At 44.6% G+C, this 22,930-nt stretch overlaps 1 protein-coding gene across 1 annotated transcript in view; it reads left to right on the top strand.

Annotated features, from left to right (window-relative positions):
- Positions 1–1,220: 1,220 nt before the first annotated feature.
- MCF2 (MCF.2 cell line derived transforming sequence) overlaps positions 1,221–22,930 on the top strand; it is a gene marked incomplete at its 5' end in the record, with an annotated part of 32,954 nt that continues 11,244 nt past the window's right edge. Inside the window, 18 exons of the mRNA XM_008949367.1 lie at positions 1,221–1,406; positions 2,750–2,866; positions 4,600–4,749; positions 8,223–8,347; positions 8,827–8,941; positions 9,312–9,431; positions 10,598–10,789; positions 12,206–12,397; positions 12,548–12,719; positions 15,769–15,857; positions 16,679–16,767; positions 16,999–17,065; positions 18,666–18,781; positions 18,902–18,971; positions 19,298–19,390; positions 19,752–19,838; positions 20,781–20,906; positions 21,731–21,952. Coding sequence (XP_008947615.1) covers positions 1,221–1,406; positions 2,750–2,866; positions 4,600–4,749; positions 8,223–8,347; positions 8,827–8,941; positions 9,312–9,431; positions 10,598–10,789; positions 12,206–12,397; positions 12,548–12,719; positions 15,769–15,857; positions 16,679–16,767; positions 16,999–17,065; positions 18,666–18,781; positions 18,902–18,971; positions 19,298–19,390; positions 19,752–19,838; positions 20,781–20,906; positions 21,731–21,952 — 2,328 coding nt within the window. The remainder of the gene's footprint in view (positions 1,407–2,749; positions 2,867–4,599; positions 4,750–8,222; positions 8,348–8,826; positions 8,942–9,311; positions 9,432–10,597; positions 10,790–12,205; positions 12,398–12,547; positions 12,720–15,768; positions 15,858–16,678; positions 16,768–16,998; positions 17,066–18,665; positions 18,782–18,901; positions 18,972–19,297; positions 19,391–19,751; positions 19,839–20,780; positions 20,907–21,730; positions 21,953–22,930) is intronic.

The following is a 22,930-nucleotide window of genomic DNA, read 5'->3' as shown; positions in this document are numbered from 1 at the left end:
GTTTAGCCTTTGATCTGCAGATTTGATGGGGTTGGAAGTTGGTCCCTTGGGTCTCCTGTGCCCATCCCTGTGCACTTGGGGCTGGCAGCCGTTGTAGGGACGTCGTGTGCTAACCAGGAGCACCCAGGGCCTGGAGCCAGCACAAATGTCTCTGTTACTTCATGGTTTGCTCTTGTTTCTAACGCCAGCTCTTTGTCCCTGGCACCATTCTTGTTGACTTCCAAAGGGTATGGATTTGGCATTTCATTCATGTTTTTTTCTGCTCCTACTTAAAATAACAGCAGGTCAATATACTGAATTTGAGTAGCTTATTTGATCCTAAAAGTCACTGTCCATTTCTAAGTGGAACTGTAGGCAATAGAAGGCACAACTTGACCTTTCCTACAGAAGTAATCACAGCCCATGAGTTACAGTGCAGCTCATGGACCTCAGCTGTAAATCATGGCTTTTTTGAACAACACTAATGCATGTTTTCAGGAGTGATCTTTGATTTGAAGGCACAAATTAAGTGCCCTGCAGTGCTAAATACCTAAACACGTTCATTACTCTCACCCTTGGTATAGCTACTACTGTTGTTTCACAGAGGAGGATAGTCCAAGGAGGAGTATATGGAGCAATGTAACCTGGCCTGGCAGGATCTCAGAGTAAATCATCTGTCTTCATTAACTCAAGTCTTTGCATCACGCACTTATTCATAATTTAACGATATGACTCCTGCTTTCTTAAAAATTCTTTTTCATTCTCAAGCACTCTTTTCACAGATCTATTTAAAAACGCACCTGCCAACCATATGCTTGAAAAAAAGGCTCCAGCAGCGTAGACAGGAAGTTCCAAATTCTTCCCACAAATTAAATGTTGCCTGGTAATTACCAGGGCCAAGCAGAGTATGCTTGATGCAGTTATGGGATGATTAGCGAGTTTGGCAATAAATTTTGCTTCTTCAATCTGTCTGTCGTTCCTCTCGATGTTTCAGCCCTCTGTTCCCTGATAAGCTGGAATTTCACACCCCGAGTTCTAGTGCTGAACATAATATATGATCTTAAAATGTATAAAAAGTGGTCCTCCGAGGTGCGTGGCTGAACTTCTGCTTGCTCCAAGGGCAAGTGGGACTGGACAGCCCCATCCCCAGTTACATCCCGTATCTCTGAGCTTCCTCCCTCCTATTTTGAAAATAATCTGAAAACCAAACCAAAGATCTGAACAACTTGCCCTCTTTGCAGGCGTTTGAAAGCCGTCGTTGGAGCTGCCATGTGTGCAGGTTGAATGCCCTCTCTGTTTCCTTGCAGGCCTCTTTCCCAGGGAACCTGCACTTGGTGATGGTCCTGCGTCCCACGGGCTTTTTCCAGCGCACCTTCACGGACATTGGCTTTCGCTTCAGCCAGGAGGATTTCCTGCTCAAGTTACCGGTACGGGGGTGCAGTTGTGTCCTGCCCGTGCACGGCCCGAGGCTGCCCACACAGCTCCAGTTGGGGGGAAGGTGTCCCCCCTCACCTGTGTGAAGGGTAACCGGCGTGTCTCTGCCAGAAGTGCCCTACTTCCACCAATTCTCTCTCCACCAAATCGCTCCTGTGGCGTGTTCAAGCCCCGTTGTGCAGAGTTTGCTCCACACAGAACATGTCTATGGCAGCAGGTGATGGTTCTCAGCCTGTCCTCATCCCCCATATAGGCTGTGTGCTTCTGCAGAGGATAAAAACATGCTCAGGAATTGGTTTAATGTCTGAAAGGTCAAAAGATGTATCTAGTGAAGCTTTTGCTATGAATTCCACCTGTAATCATCATTTTTGCCTCATTGTAAACTCCACACCAGCATCATGTTTGTTGGTATTTATTCCTGCAATAGCAACTGAAATGGTTTCATATTCACAAATCAAAGTTTCTAGGACTTCTAAAGCCACCTTGATTATAGGACATAATAAGAATAATTAAGAGAAGAAAATTACACTTTGGTACCTGAGGTGGAGGCAATTACAAACACACAAAACACACCAATTTTTCCTTTAGGAAATATGATTTTCACAACATTTGCATTTTTCACTCTAAAATGACTGTCATTTGCACAGTTTTGAAAACTCGTGGCTTATGCCAGGGCAGATGAAGGCACACAGACACTCCTCTAAGTATATATTTATGTGAAATTGGCCAACACTTCATAAATTGCAGCCTCAAGTTGTGCCAGGGGAAGTTTAGATTAGATATTAGAAAAAATTTCTTCACAGAAGGGGTTGTCCAGCACTGGCAGAGGCTGCCCAGGAGGTGCTGGAGCCACCATCTCTAGAGGTATTGAAAAGACATGTAGATGAGGTGCTGAGGGACGTGGTTTAGTGGTGACCTGGCAGTGCTGGGTTAATGGTTGGACTCAATGATCTTGAAGGTCTCTTCCAACTAGAACAATTCTATGATTCTGTAATAGCTTACTAAAATGTATACATTTTTTTCCAGCTTACTGGTCATCCCTTGCAAAAACCTGCATTACTACTGCTCTCAGCTCTGCTCTGCAGTCAGATACTGCAGCATCTCACTGTACAACTAAGGAGGAAAGCAGCTGAGAGCTCAGGGTTGCCTTGCAGAAACAGAAATGGTCAAATACATCAAATAAGAGGCATGTTAAGCCGTAAACATATGGAAGCCATGCTGTAGAGTAATATTTGGAGCAAACCCAGTTTTTAGGTACAGGAAAGATTTGTAGGCTTGATCTGTGATGGCTTGGGCAGAAGTGATGTTCAGCCCCCGAAGAGTGCCTTGTTTGCAGGTTGTTATGCTGAGCTCAGTGAGCGACCTGCTGACATACATTGATGAGCAGCAACTCACCCCAGAGTTTGGAGGCACCCTGGAGTACTGCCACAGCGAGTGGGTCATCTTCAGGACTGTACGTATGAGGCTGAGCACGGGGCTGCTGGGTCTTTGGGGCTGGCTGGGGAAGGGTTTCTGTGGGGCACTGAGCAATGGGCAGGTGAAAGTAACCCCTAAAGTCAGCTACATTTCCTTCATTTTTAAAGGCATCAAGTGGCATTAGGCACGTGGTGGGTTTATAAGGGAATTGGATGATTAACTCCCTCAGGCTTCTTTTGTAGCTATTCCCAAAAGATCTGTCTCCTTTATTAAAGCTTCCTTAATGATAGATACAAAGTAGGCTTTTTTTTTCTTTTTAAATAGTTGTTTCATGTGGTTGCAGTCATGAATGTGTTTGGGAACCAAGGTGATGAGACTGCTCTCTGGATACTGACCGAGTGCACAGAATTTCCTTTCATTTATTCATTTTCCCAAGAATTTTGCCAGGAATCAGGCATTTAGTTCCCTGAGCTTTGCCTTAGCCTGTTTCTGTGCTTCCTCTGCACCCTTAGTTTCCCTGGGACTTTGTCTCCTGGATTAATGCAGGTTGAATTCCCAGTTACCTTCTCAACAAATCAAAGCACTAATGAAAAATGTCCCAGACATCCTAGTGCCCCTTGTCCTGCAGCGTGATCCACACCAGATGTGGAGCTAAGTATAAGGAGAAAAGCTGGAATAACTCAAGCATATTGCTCGTGCCATTAACTTTGTGCCAGTTTAAACTGATGTGCTGCCAAATTAACCATATTTTTTTTAATTTTTGGCCCTTAGTTTTGCTCTTTTGTTAAAAAGATGTGTTAAAGCGATAGTGGCACAGCTTTCACACCTGAAGATAAAAAAGACAACAAAATGAATGACAAAAAATGTTAATCTGAGTAAAGGACCATTTCTAGACTATAGCTGGATATGGTAGATAAGTGTCTGTAGGAATTATGTCTCTCAAAATTCCCTCATAAAATATTTGCTGAAATTTCCATGGAAAATAGATATTGTTTAAAGAAAGTGTAAATGTGTTCAGTTACATTTGAGTTTATTACCCCACTCAAAAGCAGAGCTGGAGATGTGAGTGGGGCTAGGAGGGCTCCACCTTGCCCTATGGTGTGGGCTCTGTCTTGCAGAGCTCCCACTGGCTCTCTGGGTGTGCTGGGGTGGTACCAACAGCATTCATTTCTGTCCCACTGTCTCCAGTTTGTCTCCAGCACACTGCTTGGCTCCCTCCCTTGTCCTCTTGGTGAACTGTGGATGGGTGGCCGTGGTGCCAGACTGCCTTGTAACCTGCCATTTGGGCTTGCAAAGCTGGAAACATCCATCACCAAGAAGCCAAATGTATCTCCAAAGCTCTACTGTGTGGAGGTGATTCCCAGTGTGGGTTAACCAGAGGAGAATGAGATTAGAAGGAATTAGATTATAGGAAGTTACAAGATGGATCCTACAGCAGTTTCCACTATAGGTCTGCAGTATGTGGTAGGAAAAAAAAAAGTGCACAAGAACAGGCAGCAGAAGACAAAGCATGCTGAATACTGGCCTTATTTAAGCCCTGTTATGGATTCAGTCTGCATTAAAAACCACCTGGCTACATGTTGGTGGCCACCAGCTAATGCAGCACAGCACACATCAGCTCTGTCTGCCGTGGACATCCCACCCACCCCTCAGAGCAAGCTGGTGGGCTTCCTACAGACCTCAGCCTTGGCTCTTGCCCCACTCCTCATGCGCTGTGGGAAGCCTCTGAGTCCCAGGCTGGCTGCAGTTCCCCTCTGTCTCTGTCCCCAGGCCATAGAGAGCTTTGCCCTGACGGTGAAGGAGATTGCCCAGCTGCTGCAGTGCTTCGGGACGGAGCTGGCGGAGGCGGAGCTGCCCGACGACGTGTTCTCCATCGAGCGCATCCTGGCCCTGCGCACCGAGAGGTACTGCCAGCTCAAGGTATGGCCCAGCACCACCCCCTCCCTGCTCCCCAGCCCCTGCCTCCACTGCAGGATGGACTCCTGGGCTTTGCCCCTGTGTTTGGTGCCGACTCCTCCTTCCCACCTGTGTGTGTGTAGGTGCTGACAGACAAAATAAAGCACAGTGTGAGTGTTTCTCTGCGTTACCTTTACATTTGCCATCCACTCCAGCAAACTACTCTGCTAGCATCCAGCAGACTGTCAGAGCTGCCACCTCCTTTCTGGCTGCAGAAGTTGGTGTTTATAGTGTTCTCCTCTCAGGGGCTTTGCTCGTCTCGCAGCCAGGAGGGTGGGTGGGAGGCTTTGTCACCTGTGTGTTCGTGCCCCCAGTAGGATTCCCTCCACTTCACCTCCATGACTGGAGGAAGCTGCATGCAAAAGTCATCAGCAGATCTGGAGGGACGGTTTGTCCCCAGGTCCCTCTGCCTGATGCAGCTTCCCTGGGGGGACTGAAGGGAACAGTGCTGGAGAGCCTCTGAGGTGAAGATTTTGTGAAAGCTCATGGTACAGAGCATTCATGATGTGATCCCTGTCTTCACATGAGCCCTCACGTGTCATCTTCAACAACATTTGTGTCTTTAATATTTTAAGATTATTTTTCAACTATAATGTGATTTATTATAGAAGTCAGTGGAAGCTTTAGTGCCACCAGTTGCTGCTATTTCAAACTGTTCTCTTTGCTGCTCCAGCATCTTTCTGAGGACAGCCAACTCCCACTTCAGAAAGGATTGCTGTGTTAATATCCATTCTGTGAGGGTGAAGAATGCTTTGCATTATGACAGGATTCGTTTACATAAGTCAAAGAAACCTATCTATTTTAATTTATAATCATTTGTCATTCATGTGACAGTGATTTCCCAGAAGGCTGTCTGGAAGAAATATGCAAAATGACATCCAAAGTGTGCTGTGTGTAGGCACAAATGCATGTGGATATATATAGAAAGTATCACTATAGATACTGCCAATAGTCCTTTATTTCTTCTTTGAAAATGAAGAGAGCTCTAGTATAAAATAGCAGATACATGCACTGCAATATGACTTTACTAGCTTAAACTTTATGCTTAGGACCTGGGTCACAACAGCCCCAGGCAGTGCTGCAGGCTTGGAAAACTGCCCAGCAGAAAGGAACCTGGTGGGGTTGGCTGACAGCCAGCTGGATATGAGCCAGGTGGCCAGGAAGGCCAGCAGCATCCTGGCTTCTATTAGAAGTACAGGACTAGGGCAGGGATTATCCCCCTGGACTCAGCATTGATGCTGTCACACCTCAAATCTGGGGTTCAGTTTGGGTCCCTCACTCCAAGAAGGACATTTTGGTGCTGGAGTGTGTCCAGAGAAGGGCAACAGAGCTGGTGAAGGGTCTAGAGTCCAGCTCTTCTGAGGAGCAGCCAAGGGAACTGGGGTTGTTTAGCCTGGAGAGAAGGAGGCTCAGGGGAGACCTTCTTGCTCTCTACAACTACCCAAAAGATTGTAGAGAGGTGGAGGTCGGTCTCTTCTCCCATGTAACAAGTGACTGGATGAGAGGAAATGGCCTCAAGTTGCACCAATGGTGGTTTAGGCTGTGTATTTGGAAAAACTTCTTCACAGAAAGGGTTGTCAAGCACTGGACCAGGCTGCCCAGGGAGGTGGTGGAGTCACCATGCTTGGGGGTATTCAAAAGACGTGTAGATGAGGTGCTGAGGGACATGGTTTAGTGGTGAACTTGGCAGTGCTGGGTTAATGGTTGGGCTTGGTGAAGGTGTTTTCCAACCTACCCAACTATTTGATTCTGTAGCCAAAGTGCAGGGGGCAAATATCAGCTCCACAAAGTAGCCCTGTGTATAACCAGTCAGTCATACACACTTTCCTCTGTGGAGAAAGAGAACACATCGTGTTTTCATTTGCATATAAAGCACAGCAGCACTCAGTACAAGGCATCTGTTGCTTTTAATGCCTTGCCTATTAATTTCAAATATCAAAACCACTTTCTGGGTTTTGACTGAAATGAAGTCCATTGGCTTTTTTCTTTTGTTCCTTCTAAGACCATGAAAGATGAAAGCAGATGAGAAGCTGTGCACAGATTGTGCTGACAGCAAGACATGGGATCCTTGTCTCTCTCATGACAAGCCCAAGATGGGTACAGCTGATTCCTCAATTCAGATAATGAGGCCATCAGAATAATTTATGTAGCTGAGATACTGAACAGAAGCTGGTTGCAAACACAATGAAAGAATGACAGAAATTAATTAAACAGAGTAACTAAGAAATTAACCTCTTTGATAAACTAAATGGAAAAAAACCAAGTTAACACCTGTTTGACAGTCAGGCTGCTTTGTCATATGGATAATGAAAGGCTCTGAGTGCAGAGGGGAATGCTGGGCTCTGAGAGGGAGATGGGAGAGGATGAAGTAACAGCCACCTGCAGTGCCAGGCAGGCTGTGTAGATCCTCGTCCCTTTTGAGTCCCCTGAGTATCAGAAGGAGATGGGGTTGGTTTTGCCTTGGGATCACCCTCCATGGTGTTTCAGTGACAGGTGAAGCAGACACTCTGTGTGGGGGAGAGGAGGGGCTCCTGTGGCTGTGTCCTGCTCCTGGGCTGCTGTGCTGGACACACTGTTATGTTTTGGTTGCTGTGAGCTGTCTGGGGCAGACAGATGTTTAACAAACCTGTGCTTTCTGAATCTCCTCCCTAAGTGTTTCTCTTGCAATAGAAACCTGGCTGTCTTCTAGGATGGGCTCTTACTCCTCCGGGAGCTTGTTCTCCAGAGGAGCCACACACAGGTCTCTCCTTCAGGGCTTCTTCCAACTTTGTTCATCAACCACATCTACTTTCTCCTTCCTTCTCATCTCTGTGTTTCGTCTCTTGTTTTCCGAAAATTATAGACTAAATGCACTTGTTTGCTTTGGGGCTGAGCCCAGCACAGCACAAAGCACCTTGGCTGATGCTAATGAACACACCAAGGGTATAAATTTTCCCTAAGTGGAGGTTACATGGAAAGTGCTGACTTGCTTCTATACATAGAGACTCTAGCAAGTGGTGCCACATGGTCTCAGTCCCAGCTTTGTCCCCCTATGGAATGCTTTTCCTGTAACCTACTGTGATGACCTTGATGGAGAAACACAGCCTCCAAGCTGCAGAAATACTTGCTTGAATACATGAACTTGTAGTTAGATATCTAACACAAATCCACCTGCTGACCATGAGAGACCTGCACTAGTGCTGTCCTCCTGCCTCCTGAATCACTTTGTGGCCTGATGTTTTCATGTGTGCTGGTTTCCACCCAGCCTGGTGACCAGTCCAGGGCTCAGCCTCCTCCAGCTCCAGGGGATAACCCCATGTTAAGTGGGCTACATATCTGCTGGGAGTCCTTTATCTGGTGGATACTGGGGCTTCATTTCATACAGGAAAACTAAGGCAGGAAAAAACCAAAATGACTTATCCTTGTAGCCTGAATCAGAAATGTTTTGCATTATACAGGAAGATATTACAGCAGTCACAAAAGAGGGAAACTTGCTTTTGAGCAGTTTTGAAGAGCCTGACTCTAGGGAATGCAGTCAGGACCAGCACCACGAGAGGCCTGGGGACTGGGAGACTGTGAATAGGTGAGTGCACCCTGTTACTAATTTCCCTGGGTTTTGAGTGAAAACACACAAGTTATTGAAGAGTAGATGTGTTCTTTAGGTCACCTTTCAAACAGGTGAAAACAGAGATTCTGGAGTTTTGCTCCAAGCCCATCAAATCACTGGGTGACTTCTGTCAAACAGCTTGACCTGCTTTGATTTTTTTCCCTCACTGATGTGATGAGGCTGTGGAGCAGATACATGGTTCTCCTGTGCCAGGCTTCCAGGTATCAGTGAGATAAAAGGAGATAGCAACAAGTGCTTCACACGGGTGCTGTCATCTGCAGCAATGATGTCATTGAAATTCTCTCTGAGATCTTCACAAGTCACATATACATGCTGCCGTTGACTTCTCCTGAGAGCTTGGGTCCAGAAGACCTGAACAGGTGATCTCTGGGGCTTGTTCACCTCTGCTTGCCCTCTGCCAATTGTTCTAATCCTGTCCTTGCTCTGTGCTCAAGGTTACTTGGTCAGCTGCGTGAGATGGAGACTGCTTTTGATGGCTTCTGGGAAAAACATCAGTTAAAAATGGAACAATATTTACAGCTGTGGAAGTTTGAGCAAAGTTTTCAAGAGGTATGATCAGATGCACTTTTGTTGGCAGGAGGAAGAGTTGGAGATGAAAAGGAAGGGAGAGGAGAGACATATTTATGCTTTTTATTTTGAGAGTGTTTAATTTCTCTTGCTATTCCTTGACCCTGGCAGGGCTAGCTAGCTTGGGGAGGCCACTGTGCTTCCTCATTCAGAGCTAATTTAGACACCACTGCCCTGCAGTCACATAGTTTTTGCTGATAGAAGCATCTTTGAATTTAGAAGTTAGTTCCTGGACACTAGTTTTATTATTAGATTTAGTAGTCTTAGCTAAAGTGTGATTAATTTTGGTCTGAGAATGATTTTCTGCCTGTGCTTTGTATCCTTTTGCAGCAGTCTTCTTCTTTGTGTCTAGGTCAAGAATGCCATTGAATTTTTAATGGGTCAGCAAGCAGAGCTGCCCGACACTGGTGACAGTGTCCTCCAAGTGAAACAGAGGCTCAAGGACTTGGGTCATTTTGATGGTATGGCTCAGGTGAGAGAATCTTGCACAGAAAGAAGCACTAATGAAACACAAGAGCTACATTATGTGTTTGTGGTAGGAGGTGTTTTCTGAAATTACCTGTTTCTGGTGTAATTCGTTGGTAAGTGGCTGCACAAAAGGATTGATTTCATGTCTGTGCTCTGTGCAGTAATGCTGTGATCACTCTGAAAGCCAGGAACAGGGTATTTAATTATCACAGTTAAAATAAATTGCTGAGCCACCGTGAAAATCCAGAGCAGATAAATGTCTGAACATAGGAGGAGGCGTGGGAGTTAATGAGCTGGAAGAAGAATTATTTATATGTTAAATGCTTTAGCAGTGCTAATAGGCAGAGACTTGTTACCAAGCACATGGAGAGGGAAAAAAGTTGCTATCTTGACATGTCTGTGATTTGAACATACCATATGGATGAAGAGTAGGAGATGTAGGGGGAAAAAAGATTGAAGAGAGATGATTCACAGGAGCCCAACTGAGGATGAAACTTGTGTAAAAGGATGTGCTTGGCAATAGAGCCAGGGTCAGTGGGGAAATCCTGAGGGATCTGGACACAACCCTCAGAGAATTCTTAAAACATTAGAGTGCTAGGGGAGGGGTCTAAGGCTTTTTGGACATTTGGAAGAAATGTTTATGGAGAGAGGGAGGAGGAACAAAAGCCTGGGCAGAGAGGATGCAACAGGGATGCAGTCTCAGCAGAAAGCCAGCCCTAAGGAAGACATAACCATTGCACTAACCAAGACATGCAGACAAGTGTTCTCTGCATCAAGCATTGCTGCCAAGGGCCTGGTTGGTTTTCACTGCAAACCCTTTTTCAAATTCCCTTTCATGCTTATGAGCAGAGTGTGACATCAGCTGCACTTTTATTTAAGAGCAGTTCTTGGAGGCAGCAGCAGTACATTGCCAGCAGCCATTCACAGCCTTGCTAGTTTGCTGAAATACTGTTTTCTTCTTCATCCTCTTTTTGGATAGCAAAAGTTTTTTTTCCCAGATGATGGGTGCCATTTTATCCTGCGTAAGCCACCCATTCTGGCTACTCCTAGTGGCAGTGTTCTCCATGTGTGCCTGAAATCTGGTAAGACAAGAAAGTGCATGTTGTTGTATGTAGATATTTCAGCATTATTTCAGTAAGCCTGCAATCCGTTCTCTTCCTTTCCCTGAAGGATCTGATAGGGAAGGCTCAGGTGGTGATTCTACACGGACACCAGCTAGCAGCAAATCATCACTATGCACTGAACTTAATCTGCCAGCAATGCAACGAGCTGCGGCACCATTCTGATGTCTTGTCTGAGGAGATCAAAAGGAAGCAGATGCGGCTGCAGAAGACCTTGGATCTTCACACACGCCTTCAGCAGGTAGAGTTCAGAGACACAGTGCCCTGAGAAGCAGTTAGCCTCTCCATGGGGTTAGCCTCTCCACTTCTTAGCTGGAAACATCTGAAATTTGTAGCTTTGCTTCAGCAGTTTATGGTAGGAAAGTGTTCCCCAGAGGCTGGGGGAGGGCTTCACCCCTCACTTAGCTTTGTTAAGTTAGCAAACAGATACCTGCTGGTGCTCTGAATAGTCAGCACAAACAGCTGAGCATCTCCAGAGGGCAATTCAGAACAACCAAGTTCAGCCACTGCTCATGCTCATGCTTTCATGCTACATCCATCTTCTAATTAACTTTTGAGGTTTCCTTACCCAGTGCAGCAGAGGCAAAGCCTTCAGATAAACTCCATCCCTTTTTTCGTTAGTGCTTTATGAAGAATGAACATAGCTGACTGTAAAATAAGGTGACAGATTGGTAGGTAGGCACAGCTGCTGTGTGCTAGCATGGAAGTGGAGTCATGTAGTTCCAACGCTCTTTGATATCTTAATCAGCATCAAAAATTCATTTAGGGAAGTTCACGCTAATTAGGCCAGAAGGCACAAGGCTGTAATATGCTTGAGGCCACTAAGAGAAGCAGCAAAGTTCGACCCTGTTCCATTTCACTATTTCAGGGGACTAAGGAAATTGGTTTTCCCTTTTGTGTCCATTTCAATGTTACACTAACCTGTGGGGACGAAAGGTTCCTCAGCAGCCTCTCAGCTGCAGGACACCATCTTCTCCTGGGCTCCTTGCAGTCCTGGTTGGTGCTGGTGCCCTAGCCCATAGGCACACCATGGTCCTGCTCTCCACACTCTCCCTTCCCATTCACAGCACTGGAGATCGTCTGTGGTTCTTGGCTGCAGCATCTTCTCATACCTCTCCACACTGAGTGCCAGCAGAACCCCAGCCTGGTGTTTACCTATTAACCTGTGCATGTAAATGTTGAACTTTAAACTGCAAATTTAAATCCTTTTTGAAAAAGCATAATTGCAATTACTTTAATAATTCCTCACAGTTCAGGTCTGCACTGAACTTTTATCTCCCGAAACCTGCCTGTCTTGTCATAAACTCTGTAGTGCCCCCTTCAGCTTTCTGAGTTGGGTAAATAAAGATCTGGTTAGCATTTGGTTCAACTATTCAATAAACAGTGATTCTCTATCAGTTACAGCACTGGTTTTATCCAGGTACAAGCAGGAGCACAAATTGGCTGGGTGTGTTGAGGACTGTAGTCACCCTCCAGAAAAATTGTGGCCTTTCTACTTTCTAATCAAAATGCAATAGCTGCTGAGGTCTTTAGGAATACTCATTAGCTCTGTGTTGAAAACACAGATCTGGTAAATTGTATTCTTCATGGGAACCTTGATTTAGTAGGGATGCCACTGATGGTCTTGCTCCCTATGTTTGTCTTGTGCTGGTGCCAGGCTCTGCAGTGCTGTGATGAAGGTGCCTACCTGCTTGCCAACCAGCAGATGGATAAGTGCCAGTCTAAAGAAGGTGCTCAGAAAGCTCTCCAGGACATAGAGAGATTTCTTGAAAGCTCTTCAGCCTACTTGAACTATGATCCCCAAGCCCTACACTACGATTTTGAGTCAGTTTTAACATCTGACTTGAAGGTAAGCAACCCCTCCAGTTCCTTGTTACGCAAATAAAAAGCAAAATCAGGCTGTATTGCAGTGTTGTCAGCTTTACAGTCCCTTGTTTTGGGGCAAAGTGCACAATAATGGTAGCTATTTGTTCACAGGGGTCTTTTTCACTCTCTGCAGTGCCAGATCCAGTCAGTGCAGGTCAAGCTCGAGAACGTTCGAAGCATGTTTGAGAATCGTCAGTCTTGCTTCAGGAAGCTCTTGGATAAACACGTGCGGCCCGTCCAGTTAGTGGCCCCTCGGCCAGAAAATCCACCGAGAGCAAAATCACCTCTCTTCTCTCCTAAACATGGTAAAATGGTTTTAAGTTGATGATATTTTCGGGTAATAATTTTGTCTCGAGGCAGGAAGAGTTAAGGTGAAGGATGATTTTGAGAAACCAACTCCACCTTGCTGGCTGACACAGGGTTGTTGTGTAATGCTGAGTGTATGTGAGGTGATTCGCTATCTTTCCCATTTTTGTATCTAGCTTCCCATGCCTGTGTGAAGGATGGGGTTACATGGTATTTGTTTTCACTTCCTACTCAGTGAAAAAAGAGAGCTGTGAGCATCACACACTTCCAGTTCTGCTTTAGCAGCATCATACTGGGCTGAAAACTGGTGAATTGGTACTACAGGGGAAAAAGGGCAGGGTTTATGCATTTATTAGCATGCCTGTTCTCTGTGGCTCTCTTGAGCTGGGACTGACATGAAGTTCGACTGATGTTTGCAAAGGAGCTTGGAGAAATGAGGAGCTCAAATCTCATGAACAGAAATGAGCTGGATGCTTAACTCCCTTTGATTCCTTGAGCAAGTCTTCCTTAAATCCCATCTGTGAAATAATTAATGCCCACAAAGGTACAAATTCTGGTTGAACTGAAGTGGCTGAATGTTCTGCCCTGATTTGGTAATGGGATGTAGCACAATCCCATTTTAATGTCTTTAAATGATAACATTGAAACTTTTACCCTCAGCAACCTTCCATGTATCAGAATTTAAAAGTATTCCAAAGTAACATCCATGTATCTTAAACCAGGGGCATCCAAAGTTACATGGGAATGTTAAATTCAGTGATGTGACTGCATAAAGCAATTAAATACTTATTTTAACACATTTTTTTTTACAATCAATTAATGAATATTGGTGTCATACAAACAGTAAAAGTGGCTCCAGCTCAGGGAGTGATTAATGTCAGTAGCCAGGCTAGTGGGGGGATGGGAGTGAAGTTGGATGCAGAGAGGGGAATTAAGCTATTCAAGATGCAGGTCAGTGCAGCAAATAATTCCCAGATTTCCTCTTGCCAGGCTGATGCCACCTTCAGTAGACTACACTGCCCTCTGAACCCCTTTCTTCAATCAGGAAAAAAAGCTCTGAGACTTTGACCTAGAGCATTGCCCAGTTTAGCTAATGTAACTTTTCCAGCTTTCTAGGAACAGGAAAGTGTTAAAGAGGAATTACTGACTTACAGAGCAGGGGTAAATGGCTGGCCACCTCTGTGGGATGTTGTGAGACCATCATCAATTGGCTGGACTTATTTCCTGCCTTTAGAGGATGCACGTTTCTCTAGCAAAGGCAGTCAGTCACCTGCAAAGCACAGGTACCCTCCATTAATCCCCTTCCTGAAAGAGATGATCAAGTGTGTTGAACTGAGCAGAGCCAACACACAGAGAAAGACTAAAGGCTCCTCTTTGGATAGATGATGCCAAGGGAGCTTTTTAATAAGGCCTCTGTTTGATACCAAACATCAAGCTGCTGCAGCCTGCTGGCATGGTGTGCAGTGTCAAGGACCCATGCTGGGCTCTGCTGGGAGAGCTTTGAGATGGATGGGTCTCGTGGTGTGGATTGGAACCAACCACCTCTGAGCACATTACTCTCATCCTCTTCTTTCTTTCTTTTCTTTCCTCCCCCTTCTTCCTCTGTCTGAGAACAGACACTTCCTCTTTCATCATTGCCTGGGATTTGAAGCCTGTCTGATAAATGTGGTTCTAATTTTGAAACCATTTTTTTTTATTTTGGAAAAAAGAGTAAACCTGTGTTGAGCCCTAAAGCTTGGTGAGATGTGCAGAAGCAGTATGGCAGGTTGCAGCAGAGCCCAAGGGCTGGAGTCAAAACACTCTTGCAACAGAACACCAAGCTGCAGCTGGTGACCATCTTCTAACTTCCAGTCCATGTTCCCTTCCTCCCAGTGGGGTCCACCAGTAGGACTGCTTATGAGTCCTCTCTTCCCTTCAGTATTCCTGTCCATGATGGGTCACATCCCATGCCCATCTCTGATCTGCTCCCCAGCATCCAGCTCTCTCTTCTTCCTCATTTGGCTTCTTTACACGTGGAGGTGTAAGGCCTTGTTGGTACATAATAGCTTCATCCTACAGCAGCCCCACCTGAAGATGGAGAGCCTGCTCTCCATGGTGATTTGCATTCCTCTGCATCTGTTTTCCTTCCTACATCTTCTGCTGGACAAGAGGTGGCTTTTTGGTGTCACCACTGTTCAAACCTTCAATCTAGACCCAGCTGCTGTTGCACTCCTTTGTGCTCTGGTATCTTTTTAGACATAATGAAAATAGAGTTCATTAGTCCAGAATTTGTTTGTTTGTTTGTTTTTACTTTGTTAGCCTCTTTTTCTGTTTCTAAATTAGGTGAATATTGCACATCAATGTGCTTATTTTTGGTCCAATCTCAGAATTTGCTGCAGCCACGGAGGAGGTGTCACTGAGGCTGGAACAGGCCTCACAGAGCTGGAGAAATTCATTGTTGTCATTTGTGTTGGGGAAAAGGACCCTTTTGGTGAAGAGTTTCCATAATGACTGTTCAGGAGGAAGAAGTATTTGAAAGATGTCATATAACTCACTGGGAAGATGGATGTTTTATTTCCAAGTTCCCAATTTACCTCTGTAATCCAAAGTATTACAATTTGCAATTATTTGCTGACAATATAATTATTCCAAGGTGGAGAAACAGTTTGCAGCACCTGAGCATCTTGCCCTAGGTTCATAAAAGGACTTTAAGCCAGTATCCTAGTAGATGGTGTTCCTTTTGGTAGTTTATTTGAATTTATTGTTTTCTATCATTTGCACAGGCTTCACAGACATTGTTAGGTTTAGATCACAGTATTCACTTAATGGTCATTTTGGTCTTTTTTATTTTTTTTATTTTACTTTCTGGCATTTATGACCATCCCTGTGGCTTGTGCTGTTTGGTATTAGTATTGTTTGAGGTAGACACTCTGTGTCAGTTTGCTTTTAGCATTAGCTAATTATTAATTCTTAAAATGTATCCCAGTTTTCTGTTTGACTTATTATTTTCTATCTGAACCATCTCCACTGTAGATGTTCATTACATAACTGTGTTTTTTTCTACCCAAGGTATGGATTTTAATTCCAGCTTGAAATTTTCATTTGATCTGTCCCTCCCTGGGAAGAAAACATCAAGAAAAACACCAAGTTCTCGCAAGGTAAAAATTATTCATGAAATCTGAGTGAGTTTTATACACTGAAAAACTGAAACCCTTCTTAAATTTGATTGTACTTAGACTTTGGATTTGAGGATCCTTCTAAAACTTAATTGTACTTAGACTTTGGATTTGAGGATCCTTCTAAAATTTGATTATACTCAGACTTTGGATTTGAAGACCCTTCTGAAATTTGATTATACTTAGACTTTGGATTTGAAGATGCTCTTTTTTTCCCCTTTAAAAAAAAACTCAAATCCCAGCCTTCATATCCATATGGTTTAGTTATACTCAGACTTTGGATTTGAAGACCCCTGTGAAATTTGATTATACTTAGACTTTAGATTTGAAGATGCTCTTTTTTTTTCCTTTAAAAAAAACAACCAAACCCCAGCCTTCATATCCATATGGCTTAGCTGGATTAGTCTAGCACCTGGGATTTATCTTGGGTTGTTGTTCCAAGTCACAGATATCGATTTCCTGTGTGTTATTCCCTGAGCTTGTTTGCATAACAGTGATGTCTGTTAGAAAAGCTCCCCATCCACAGATATTTCCCTTGTGGAAACTGTTCTCTGGTCTCTGCACTAATGAGTTATGGCACTAGTAGTTTCAGATTTTATGTAGCAGAGTAATTTCTGAGAGTATCTGGCTGCCCATGATACATTCTGCCCTTCTAAAGTTCTGTGTCACAAAGGATTTGTTAAAAGGAAGCATATTTCATCCTTCCCCAAGGAGCTCCCGTGCTGACCTCAGGGGCTGGGCTCGTCCTGCCTCTGCAGTGGCCTCCCTGCAGCTCTTCCCAGTGCATCCCATTTCTCTTCCAGATAGAAGTGATGCACGACTATCAGGAAAAACGGAATTCCTTGCAGTATTTTATTTCAGACAGTGATGACAACTTAGATATACTAAAAGGGTAAGCTTCTGTTTACATCACTCAAAATGATGTTTATTTATGGCCAGTGCTTGCCCTCTCCTGTGTTCCTCCAGCCTGACCTGGGTGTCATCTCTTGTGCATTTACCTACTTTATCATCTCTGTGTTGGTCACCATCACTGTATTTTGGGCTTGTTGAACTCCACTGAATGCCTGTGGGTTTTTTACCAACATAAAAATAGTATCCTTTGTTTTTTTTTCCTTTATTCTAGCCACGTCATCAATGAGCTTATAGAAACTGAGAGAGTCTATGTAGAGGAGCTCTTCACTGTTCTGACGGTGAGTGGCTTCTTCAGATTGCTCATGACTGGTCCCTGGTGACTTGTACAGAAGGGCACCTGCCACTCTGTCAAACTGAGCAAAAATGGGACAGGGCAGCTTTCTAACAAACTGTCAGATCCCAAGCTAGTCATAAATGTTGAAGTTTTCCCCCTAGCTTTTCTTTGTTGGAGGCATCTGCAGGAACAGTTGGTGTCAGGATGAGCTTTTCATCTAGAATGAGGGAGAAGCCTTCTGTTTGTACACAAAAGCACTGGTAATTAGTTTTATCAGTGCCTGGAAAAATCTACAAAAAGCTGTTGGTTTTGAGTGTTCCCTAATTTCTTTTACCTTCTGGAGACAAAAGAAAGAAGCTGGTGTTTTATCCTTGGGAGGATTCTGTCTCAACACTGTGAAGTTTGTGAACATACAAAGTACATTTCTTTAGAAGTTTTTCTTTAGAAAATAAACTTAGATAAATTTAGAAATTTATCTGAAGATAAAACTTCAGATTATCATTTCTCACAGTGCCATTTCAGACACTTCTACTTTATTCCAAAATAACTCTTGCTGATGGCCAAAACAAGCTGGCTGTTAAATAGCTCTCCCCTCTTGCATTTCTCTCACCCCAGAGCAAGCAGGATATAAATCTGTTGGACTGCAGGTTGCTACATGTAATTGCCCTGCACTGATTGTTTTTTTGTTAACCCACACTCTGTATGATAAGCAGCTGGCAGGTATGCAGATTTACTACTGTGCATATCAAGTCTAGGTAGAGAAAAATGGATGGGTAGTCTTAAGTTTTATGAAAATAATATTTCCTTTAAAGAGGAGAGCCTGCTTGCAGTGGTTAAATATAAATCACTAATTTTCCAGATACTTATCTTCTACTGCAACTACAAAATGTCTGCTTAGTATAAGGAATACAGTTTCCAGCCATAGTGGGAGTGAAGATTAATTTGGAAAGCCAAAGAAGATATGCTGTACATACTGAACACATTTTTGCAAACATTTTTGCTACTTATGTTAAAAGGACCTCAGTTCTGTGCACTGCTTGGTGGCTAGCATGGCCAGCTTGAGCTGTGGCTAGTGGCCTTCTTGATGTCTTCTTTGCAGTGATGGTCCAGAGCTCTGGCCATACCTTCTCCCTACCCTATGGTTAGGGTGTTTACCACATCTGGTGAATGGTTTTGCATTGGTGCAGTGATGTGGTTTTACTGAAGGGAGCTTTGCACTGTTTCCTAGTTCCACCCAACAATTTGTAGTTCTGAGGTCTCCCTTCCAGCTCCTCCCAGTTTGGGAGGCTGAGGTTTCAAGAGGTGGAGCCACAGACGACAGAAATCCTGAGGCACCAAAGAAAGTGAGACCCTGGTGCTCGGTGGATCTTGTACAAGAGCAGGAGCCCTCCCAAACCATCCCCTCCTGGACTACAACCCCCTGTGCCTAGGGACTGAAAGACAAGGGTTTAGAGGCAAAAATAAAGAACTAAAAGGGACGTTGCACTTTGAAACAGAGCGGATTGTATCGAAAGCCTGTTCCCATCCCCTTTTCATCTGCCTTCGAGGAGATGCCAAGCTAAATTCTTAGCAAGTGAGTGACGAGCCCCTTTTGCATCCCGCAGGGCTACAGGGCGGAGATGGATAACCCTGCCATGCTGCTCCTCATGCCCCCCGTGCTGAGGAACAGGAAGGATGTCCTCTTCGGAAACATGCCCGAGATATACGACTTCCACAACAAGTACGACCCTGGCTCTGCCCCCCCTTGTATCAGGCTGATTTCATACAGTGATTAAATCCCCAAACCATACCCCCCTACCTTGCTTACTGCTGCGTTTTTCTCTTGTCCCATCTCTTGCAGAATTTTCCTGCACAGTTTGGAAAGCTGCCTGGGAGCACCGGAGAGAGTGGGATTTTGTTTCCTAGACAGGGTGGGTGACTCATTTTCACATCTAAAGCAGACTGGAAGGCCAATGTTTCTCCTGATTTGTCACACTCTGCAACATCTCAGTTATGCCAGTTGAGTAAGATGCTTCTGATAGGCAACACCAACAGCCAGACAGGGAGTGTAGGTGGGTGGCCAGCAGCAGATGGGGGAGAGCAGCAGTCGTGACTACACTGCGGTCTGCTGTGAGTTCCTAGCAGTGCTTTTTTTACCCAGACTCTGTGCCTTTTAGACAGCAGAGGTAGATGGCAGCAGAGATAAAAGCAAACGTGGGGTTTGCGTGTTCACCTGGTTTGGCTGCTTCCCTTACAGCGAGAGGATTTCCAGATGTATGAGAAATACTGCCAGAACAAGCCCCGCTCCGAGTCCCTCTGGAGGCAGTGCTCTGAAAGCACCTTCTTCCAGGTGAGCTCTTTGTTCCTGCCAGGGCAGGCCTCACCCTGGGACACTCACTTATCCTAAACACCCTCTGCAGCACCGCATGAATTTGCAGCATATTCTTTTTGGTGTTGCATGGAAACCTCACAAAAATAGCAGTTGGAGTTTCCTGTACACAAGGTTTTTAAGGCAGATCCGTTATATATTGTATTAATATAGTATTAATATTCTATTATTTTACATGTTTTTATAAAATTTCTTTACTTATAAGCATCATCTAACATTCTTACATGAGATCTTCACAGTCATCAAAACATACTAATCATGCTGTTGGAATACTTGCTTGTAGTTGGTGCAGAACTTACTTAATCTGAATATTTTATTCCAGGAATTTAAATTAGAACACAAACTTGGGCTGGATTCCTATTTGCTCAAACCAGTCCAACGCTTGACAAAATACCAGTTACTTCTGAAGGTATTTCATGCTCTTTTCCAGTTTGTGTTATTTTCCAGCACCAAGCTTTAGATTATGTATTGCTTATCTTGTCCCTCTGCAGTGACTTTCAGTGAAGATGAAAACTCACTTATCTGAAGAAGGAACAAGTGCTTTTAACAAGCCATTTTTTAAGGGGAGAAAGACTGTTTGAATCTCTTCAGAGATGCAAAATGATTGAAGCATTTCTAAGAAATCTGAACCGGAGATGATCCTAAGAGTACAATGAATGAAAGATATTGATGCATGTCTTCTCCTGAGGTTGTTATAGCACTTGTAATCTTCAGTGCATTTATTCTTGTGCCACCCATCTGAGGCAAGGCAGTGCTGTTACTCCCATTCTGTACAGTGGGAAGAACACTGGAGAGGTGGCTTCTGAACCCCACCTTCTAGCCTCTCAAATGAGAGATGAGTACACATGAAGCTGCAAGTGGGCACAAGAGGTCTGAAATGAAAGTAATTTTATATCAGTGGTATAATTCCCTAATCTGTCTTCCACTTATTGACTTGAAGGCTCTGGATTTTATAAATTCTGTTCCTTGTGTCTGCCAGTCTGAAGACAATCATCTGCTGCAACCTCATTTGAAGGCATATATGACATATTGGCAGCTGATGGAAAACCTGAGCCTTATTTCCCATTTCTTACCAAGCAGGAAAACACAACACAAAGAACTCAGATGGGCATGATGCCACTCTGTAACCTGATGCTGTCCTTAAAAAACCCAGAAAAAATGGGCCATGCTTCAGGGATCTGTTCCACATCTCATACTGACTCTGGTTTGGAGTGAGTTTTTTTTCCTGGTGACATATGAAAAAAGAACTTGGACAGTGTAGGTTGCTCTTGGGCATTGGAAACTTTGAGCAAGATGGACAAGTCTGGTTTTGTTCAAGTGCAAACACGTGCTCTTCCATTTCTATTTTCAGGAGTTGCTAAAGTACAGCACGAGCTGTGATGGAGTTCAGGAACTTCAAGAAGCTTTGGTTGCAATGTTGGATTTGTTAAAGTCAGTCAATGACTCTATGCATCAGATTTCAATAACAGGATATGATGTGAGTAGGTTTGGGTAACGAGAGACCTTGCACAAGGCCAGATGGTGCATTGCAAATGGATAGTGTCCCAGAAAGTATGAGCTAGAAACCATACTAAAACAGCTACAAAGTGAATGGAATCAGGGAGCTCTTCCAGGTGACAGTCTCCCATCCAATTGCAGGATTTTGGAAACTACCCACATCCAAAGGACTCATCCACAGTGCATAGTGCCCACACTTGCCACCTGGTGGTTCTCAAGAGTACTTTTTTCCAGCACACATCTTGGTTCTCTCATGGCTCACCTAATAATTCACCTGGGGTTTCCTCAGGGCATTTCTCATCCAGCATTTACTTAATTACTCTCTGAGGCTGATTTGATCCTTTTCCATTGAAGTGGTTGTCTTTCCTAGGACTTTGGGCCAGGGTGAGGGGTTGGCTTTCTAATCTGCTGGTCCCAGTCCTAGCCTCAATGAGAGAAGCCCATCCTCTGAGGCCTCAGGTCAGGCTCAGATCTCATCTACCCTCTCCCTCAGAAGTAGCCAGAGCCTTTGACCTCGACTTCCATAGGAGCTGGAGAGTTTTCCTGCCTTCCTAGTTTTCCCAGTTACTGACCTGTATCCCTTCATGTAGACTAGCTGCAGCCCTGTGTCAGACACCTCTGCTTGCCTCTTGGCATGGTGCCATAGCTCCCCAAAAATACTCTAATCCTTCCAGGAAGGCCTATTCTTAGAGTGACATGCCTTGGAGCAGAGCTGGCCCCATGGCCTGTCATTGTTTGGACAGCCCTCTTACATTTTAATTGATGTCTTTTTCTTTCTTTTTTCATTTGTCATGCTCTCACCAGGGTGACCTGAGCGAGCTGGGGAAAGTATTGATGCAAGGATCTTTCAGTGTTTGGACAGGACACCGAAAAGGTCCAACAAAAATGAAGGATCTTGCCAGGTTCAAGCCAATGCAGAGGCATCTGTTCCTGTATGAGAAGGCCTTGGTCTTCTGCAAGAAGCGAGAGGAGCATGGAGATGGCTATGACAAAACCTCATCTTACAGTTTTAAGCACTTTTTGAAAGTAAGGATCTTTAGTTGGGGCCGTTGCCATTTGTATTGTAACCCAATAACTCTGAAGACCCTAAGAGTATTTTTCCTCTAACACAGGGACTTGTTTTCTGACATTAAGTGCTGCAGTGCCTCCTGTGGAAGTGCCATGCCTGAGAAAGGCTGTGGCTGTAATAAGCTGTGAGGAGCCCACAGGTGAAGCAGCCCCTAGGAGAGGCCATGGACTTGGAGTCACACATGTGATGGCATGTGCCAGGGAAATGGAGCTGCAGGCCAGTCCCAGAGATGAGAACGTGCCTTCCCCACTCCTTTAGTTTTTTCCAGGAGCAGGGGCATGAAACTTAGGAGGCCCTTTGCATCTTCCCCAGTCCACCTAGGAGAGTAAAGGGGCTCCTCATGGCCATGGTCCCTAGGGAGACTGGTCTGGGCTCTGTCTGGCTGCTCCTGAACCCTGTATTCCAGCCAGGAGGATGCAGAGAGAACCCTTCTTCCTCTCTCATTCCTTTCTCCCTTGGCATGCTTCAGCTGCAGCTGAAAGCACAATTATCAGATGAAGAGAGTAGCCCATGGCAAAATAGAAAGGATGTAAACAACTGTCCCAAGCCTGTAAATGCTAACTATTATCAATAAAAATCCCAAACTGCTCCTCTGAAAGAGACCTTCTGGCAGACTGTGATGAGCACTTCTACCATCAGCATTTTGTCTCAGTACTCTGCCTTGTTCTTGATAAATAAACCCCCAATATAAGTGTAGCTCAGAATGGAAAAAAACTGGGCACTTGGAGGCAGAGGCTTCAGGTGCAGATGCTGCTGGGCCCTGATGTCACCAGGGTCTGGGGAGGGACATGCCACAAGTAGTCAGAAAGCATTGTCATGGTAGAGAAGTCTGTTCAGCTCCAGTGCACGTTACAAATTGTGTATTAAAAGCAAATCCCAGGCCATATGTTTAGGTACTTGAATGTTTTTTTCCCAACAGCATCATTTTCCTTCTG

The sequence above is a fragment of the Merops nubicus genome, unplaced genomic scaffold, assembly GCF_000691845.1.
Source record: "Merops nubicus isolate BGI_N331 unplaced genomic scaffold, ASM69184v1 scaffold2721, whole genome shotgun sequence".
Taxonomy (NCBI): Eukaryota; Metazoa; Chordata; class Aves; order Coraciiformes; family Meropidae; genus Merops; species Merops nubicus.
Note: the sequence above shows the minus strand (reverse complement) of the source record. Positions and strands in the feature narration are given on the sequence as shown.